At 48.2% G+C, this 6,066-nt stretch overlaps 1 protein-coding gene across 1 annotated transcript in view; it reads right to left on the bottom strand.

Moving 5' to 3' along the window:
* jph2 (junctophilin 2) overlaps window positions 1–4,644 on the bottom strand; it is a gene marked incomplete at its 5' end in the record, with an annotated part of 12,629 nt that extends 7,985 nt beyond the window's left edge. Inside the window, 2 exons of the mRNA XM_079740707.1 lie at window positions 1,960–2,776; window positions 4,266–4,644. Of these exons, the coding sequence (XP_079596833.1) occupies window positions 1,960–2,776; window positions 4,266–4,644 (1,196 nt within the window). The remainder of the gene's footprint in view (window positions 1–1,959; window positions 2,777–4,265) is intronic.
* Between the last annotated feature and the right edge of the window lie 1,422 nt (window positions 4,645–6,066).

Below are 6,066 nucleotides of genomic sequence, written 5' to 3'. Positions count from 1 at the left end.
TTAGTGATACAATGCAAATTGAATTCTTCTCCATTGAAGATAGAAGTAAACATTTACTGTAATGCTATTGAGAAATCGATGCAAATGAGGCCCCTCATAGTGACTTATGATCCAAAAGTATTAAACTTTCCTTGGCTTAAAGTGTAATTCCGGCGAAAATGAACCCAGAGTCCTTTTTTCGGCATGAAGTCTAAATAAGGGAAGTCTTTGTAACAGCCAAAATGGTTTCCATGTTATTGGCTAGGGGCACTGCGAACGCTTCCAAATCTGCATTTTTTAACCACTAATATTGCTCAAAACCTTTGCTGTAGCATGACTAGGGTTTCCTCTATTATATTAATTATGGGAGCCGGTAATCGACTTGTGCAGACTTCCTGGAATCATGGACCTATCGGTAAGGCGCAGACTTGGAAAACAGTCTTTTTTAAAATAAACTGCTGGTACACTACACTTGTTGATGCTTAGTTTTATGTGTAGGGACCCTACTCATGCTACTGCAGAGGTTTGGGGCTATTTTGAGCAATATTAGTGTTTAAAAAAATGCAGATTTAGAAGCGTTTGCAGTGCCCCTATCCAATAACATGGAAGCCATTTGGGCTGTTACATTGCTCCGGACATATACTCAATTATCATCGAAAAAGAGGGTCTGGGGGGCTTATTTTATGGGTCTTCATGCCGAAAAAGACCCTGGGTTAAATTTTCCCCGGAATTACACTTTAACACCACTCTTGGTGTCTGTGCAAACGTTACCAGCCTGTTTTAAGTAGAGTGGGCAATGGAGAACCAAGATGGCATCCTGCTGTAGATGTTTCCTGTCATAAGGGCAATGGGGAACCAAGATGGCCTCCTGCTGTAGATGTTTCCTGTCATAAGGGCAATTGGGAACCAAGATGGCCTCCTGCTGTACATGTTTCCTGTCATAAGGGCAATGGGGAACCAAGATGGCCTCCTGCTGTAGATGTTTCCTGTCATAAGGGCAATGGGGAACCAAGATGGCCTCCTGCTGTAGATGTTTCCTGTCATAAGGGCAATGGGGAACCAAGATGGCCTCCTGCTGTAGATGTTTCCTGTCATAAGGGCAATGGGGAACCAAGATGGCCTCCTGCTGTAGATGTTTCCTGTCATAAGGGCAATGGGGAACCAAGATGGCATCCTGCTGTAGATGTTTCCTGTCATAAGGGCAACAGGGTAAAGAGTAAACGATACAACAATCCTTCTTCTGCCTAACTTGACTGCCGTTGTTGCATAACATCTTTTTTTCAAATACTACTTCAGGTTGGACAATGCAACTATATATCCCTGCTCTCAGTGACATCAACTGTACTTAAGTCTTAAGTAGGGGGATAAAAACATCTAGGGGGCTCAGAGAGCTAGGAGTAACCAAAGCCCCATTGCAATGTCCCTAACCACAATTAGAAGACAGCTTCGAAGGCTTCAATTAACCTTTGAGATATTTGGCCACATAGGAATTTCAGCGGGTGATAATAATCTAACTCAACAAAGTTAATCACCCTCCACCATTAACTATAAATAATAAATCATAGCTCTAATGAGCTAAAGGAACCAAATCAAAAACACAAAGGGGATAATGAACTAGGGTAACAATCACAGGTATAATGCACCCCATATTATTAGCTGAACATAATTTGGATCCCCCTGTGTGCATTGTCGCCCTGTTCATAGTTTAATCTGTGATATACTGATACATATGTGGCTGTACCAGCTGATTAACCTAATTTGTTTTTCTATGATCTGGTAAATCTGTTCAAAATCTTTTTCTAACTTCACTTGTTTGAAGTACGTATATGCAAAGATTTCCTGTAAAATAAGCTCTGAATAAAGAAGCTGTGCTGTGGTTCTTAATAATAGAGTCCGAGCCTAAGGCAGATTGTTGCTAGGTAACGCCACCTTGGTAAACAATGACAGGATAGCAAGATGGCAGCTGGAGCCTGTCCTCACCTGGATGCCGCGATCTCGGCCTTCTGCTTGGCAATGGCAGCGGCCCTCTGCCCGCCCTCCAGCCCCCGCTCAACCTTTTGCTTGATCTTGGTGCCTTTGATGTTGATCACCCTCTTCTTCATGGCCTTGACCAGCATGTTGTTGAGGTATTTGCCCTCCTCCTTCCCGCCCTCGGGGAAGCTGGTGCATCCGTAGCCATGTCTCTGGTTGTTCAGCCACTCTCCCTCGTACTTCAGCCCGCTGGACCGCTCGCTTATTCCGTACCCCGAGCGCTTGTCGTTCTTCCATTCGCCCATGTACACCTCCGTGGTGGTGGCGTCAATGTCCGCCTCCACGGGGGGGAAGTCCTCGGCGCCGGCCAGGCTGTCGTCCCCGATGCTGATGGTGGAGTTTGCGTCGCTGTTGTTGGAGCTGAGCGCCGACTCGGTCCTCAGGAAGCTGATCTTGCTCTTCTGGCTGGACAGGGATGTGCGCGAGTCCGACTTTTTCAGCTTGCCCAGCAGGGAACTTCTGTTGAACAGACCCTTCTTCTTGGGCTTAACGGCCTCGGGGTCCACCTGGAGGGTGAGGGCGAAGCCGCCCCGGGACGGCCCCAGCTGTGTGGGCGTGGGGGTGCTGACCTCCTCCCCCGCGGCGTTGGTGGTGGTGATCATCGGTACGTCCTGCTGCAGCACGGCGCCGTTGCTGTGCTCGCTGCGTAGAGAGGTGAGGGAGGTGCGGAGAGGGGAACGCACCACGGCCGCCATGCCAAACGGGACGCTCTGGCGGACCCCGTAGCCGTGCCGCATGCCGCCCGTGAACTGGCCCTGGAACGTGCCTGGAAGAGACAGCGGGCAACAATTAACCACAACATCTTTCCACTTTCTTCTGAATCTTCCTTTCTTACTTCTTAAATATTGTCTTTTCAATCAAACATTTAAGGGCCAGGGCCATTGGCATAAAGTATTTAAGGCCTGTGTATTTATGCCAGGCCCAAACACAACGTGTCTGGACTGGGGATATAACAGACACGTGTGTGGATTCCAGAGGGACAGACCCAGAAATGCAAGGCCATGGGGGCACAGGGTTTGGGGGGCTATATTTACCCCTGGATATCTGGTGGTAACATGTTCCCCGGCCAGCAGCTCTCGGTGCGCCCCTTAACGCACAGGGCCCCGAAGCTGATGAGTCAGCTGGAGGGACATTTGCCATTTTCCGGCCTGGGACTCGTCACAATTGCTTTTCGTAAGGCGTCTACACCTGGCCTTGTATCAGATAGCCAATCATTGAGGTTTAACAGGCCTTCAGAAGGGGAGATGTGCTCAAAATAACTCGGAATGTCTATTGAATTAAATTTAGTCCATTCGTTCACTAAATATTGTTCATGTAAGTCTGACATAATTATTAACCTTTTGAGCAGGAGAATAACAGCTTTCTTTAGTTTCTTCAAAATGTAGATTATAGTCCACGGTGCGACTGACAGCAGGAGACAATGTTTTTTCCTGGTTTGAAAGAGTTCCTGGGTAACAGTATGTAATGAGGTCCAGGAGCATGCTGGATCTAGCAGCATGATGGGGGTGGCCTCCAAATATGAAGTGAACATTAATATCCCTTGTCTACCTATTCTGTACCATTGTGGCTTAGCCCAAACAAATTACAACCTAATTGCTAGGGCCCTCCTGGTACAGACAGACTGTTGCTAGGGCCCTTGGTACAGACAGACTGTAGCTAGGGCCCTTGGTACAGACAGACTGTAGCTAGGGCCCTTGGTACAGACAGACTGTAGCTAGGGCCCTCCTGGTACAGACAGACTGTAGCAAGGGCCCTTGGTACAAACAGACTGTAGCTAGGGCCCTCCTGGTACAGACAGACTGTAGCTAGGGCCCTCCTGGTACAGACAGACTGTAGCTAGGGCCCTCCTGGTACAGACAGACTGTAGCTAGGGCCCTCCTTGTAAAGACAGACTGCAGCTAGGGCCCTCCTGGTACAGACAGACTGTAGCTAGGGCCCTCCTGGTAAAGATGGACCATTGCTGGTGTCTATAAGGGGCCCAACTAGTCACATTCTATTTAGATATACAAACTTTTGGCCCCGGACCCAAAAGAGCAAGGGCCACTCGGAATTGGGCCCTGTATCCAGGAGGCTCAATGTACTGACATTTATGGCAACATTTGAAAGCCATTATTACATGATAGCTAATGTAGCCCTACTTTAAAAAAAAACCTAAACAAATGTTGAATCATAAAAGATATAAACATGCCATAAAACACACACGTTGAGAATGCCTCAATCCAACGTCTCAACCCCATGGTCTCAACACTTCTCACCTCCATCAGCATAGGTCTCTGTGCCATATCCATCCTGAAGTCCATTATTCCAGGTCCCTTCGTACTTGGCCCCACTGCCAACACTCAGACGCGAGCCGTATCTTCCTTTGAAGCCATGGGTCCATTCCCCTCTGTAAATCCAGTGTCCCTTGGTTTCTACCCCGAGACCGTGTCGTTTTCCCTGTGACCAGTACCCCTCGTAGGTGTTCCCACTGGGCCAGGTGTAGACCCCAACCACTTCGAATCCGTAATTCCAGGAGCCAGAGAATTCCCCCTGCCCTTTGGGTCCAGTGCAGATCCCATGTCCGTGAGCCTTACCTCCTTCCCAACCTCCACAGAAAGCTCCGCCGTCATCAAATTCAAAGCGACCTCCACTCATACCTCCCAAGAACCTGCAGGTCACCTACCGAGAAGCTGATCCGTCTTCTGACCTCGCTGAAGATAAAAACCTACCAATCTTAGATCACCTTCGCCTGACATCCAAACGGGTTCTTTAGTTCATTAAACCACTTGTGTGAAGGTGGGCTGAGGGAACATGTTGACCCGCCTTACAGGAACATTTAATAGTAGATCAACAGCTTCTTCTAATCTTGGGTTCCAGTGTCCTCCTTCTGGGTTCCTTAGTATAACTCATGCTCCTTTTCCAATAGTTGCGGAATACTTTTGTAGTTGTCGTTCTTTTCTTTCTTGTGAATGGATATGGTCCTGTTGTGGCCTATGGATCTTGCATGGCCTTCAAGGTGGACAGACAGAGCAGCCCTGTCCCGTCCCGTCCTCTTCAGTCAGCTTCTCCTGACAGTTGCTGCTGCTGGAGATTTTTGAGCAGACCTAACAAGGCGACCGGTCCATACACACACCGGTCCAAAAATACAACCCAATCCCGGCTCCCCAATCCCGGAGTGTTCCCACCTCGTGTCTGGGCGTGCATAACATCTCTTGACTAGTAGGCCGTTTTTAATACTCCTGTTGAACCTCTTTACCAGGGCCCGGGACTTTTTTAAACTGGTATGATGGTTACACTCCATATTAAATCAAACGAGTCAAATTAAATATAAATATAATATCCTTGTTCTTTCCAAATCGGTATAGTAGGACGAGTAGAGTTCCTTAAATCTAAAAACTTTCAGCAGTTCAACAGTCAACAGCTCAGCGCGGGTCCCTCTGCTGGTTGCGTTGTGGCGCCCCAGGCCGGCCGCTTGCTGGAGTTACACTCAGAACAACACGCTGCTCTGCTGCCTGCGGGGTGGCGACCTCTGTCGGCCGCTTACTGGTGTTAGACTCGAAACAACACGTTCCTCTTTGTAGAGCATGGTTTTTATTTCCCATTTGTTTAGGGATATTTTTGTTTAACTATGCTATAGACATACATTGATTCAAATACATAAAATCAATATATAGTATTTAATTTAGGTGTTTATTAGCCTGGGCCATTCAGGTAGAGAGAGAGAGAGAGAGAGAGAGAGAGAGAGAGAGAGAGAGAGAGAGAGAGATGTAATATCTGGAAAGGAAACCCTTGCTTGAAAAGCAGATCGCTGCAGATGGGATGAGGCGGAAACGGCCGCTATTGACGTCGAATCCAGTTTCAGCACCGGAGCTGTCCGAAACCGAACCGGGACGCTTTGAATCGACGAGGCTCAGCCCGTGCTCCTGAACTCCCCCTCCCCCCTCCCCCCCTCTCTCACTCTCTCTCTCTCTCTCTCTCTCTCTCTCTCTCTCTCTCTCTCTCTCTCTCTCTCTCTCTCTCTCGCTCTCTCTCTCTCTCTCGCTCTCGCTCTCGCCCTCTCTCTCTCTCTCTCTTTCC

The sequence above is a fragment of the Pollachius pollachius genome (assembly GCF_949987615.1).
Source record: "Pollachius pollachius genome assembly, chromosome: 8".
Classification (NCBI taxonomy): Eukaryota; Metazoa; Chordata; class Actinopteri; order Gadiformes; family Gadidae; genus Pollachius; species Pollachius pollachius.
This window is presented reverse-complemented; position numbering and strand designations above follow the sequence as displayed.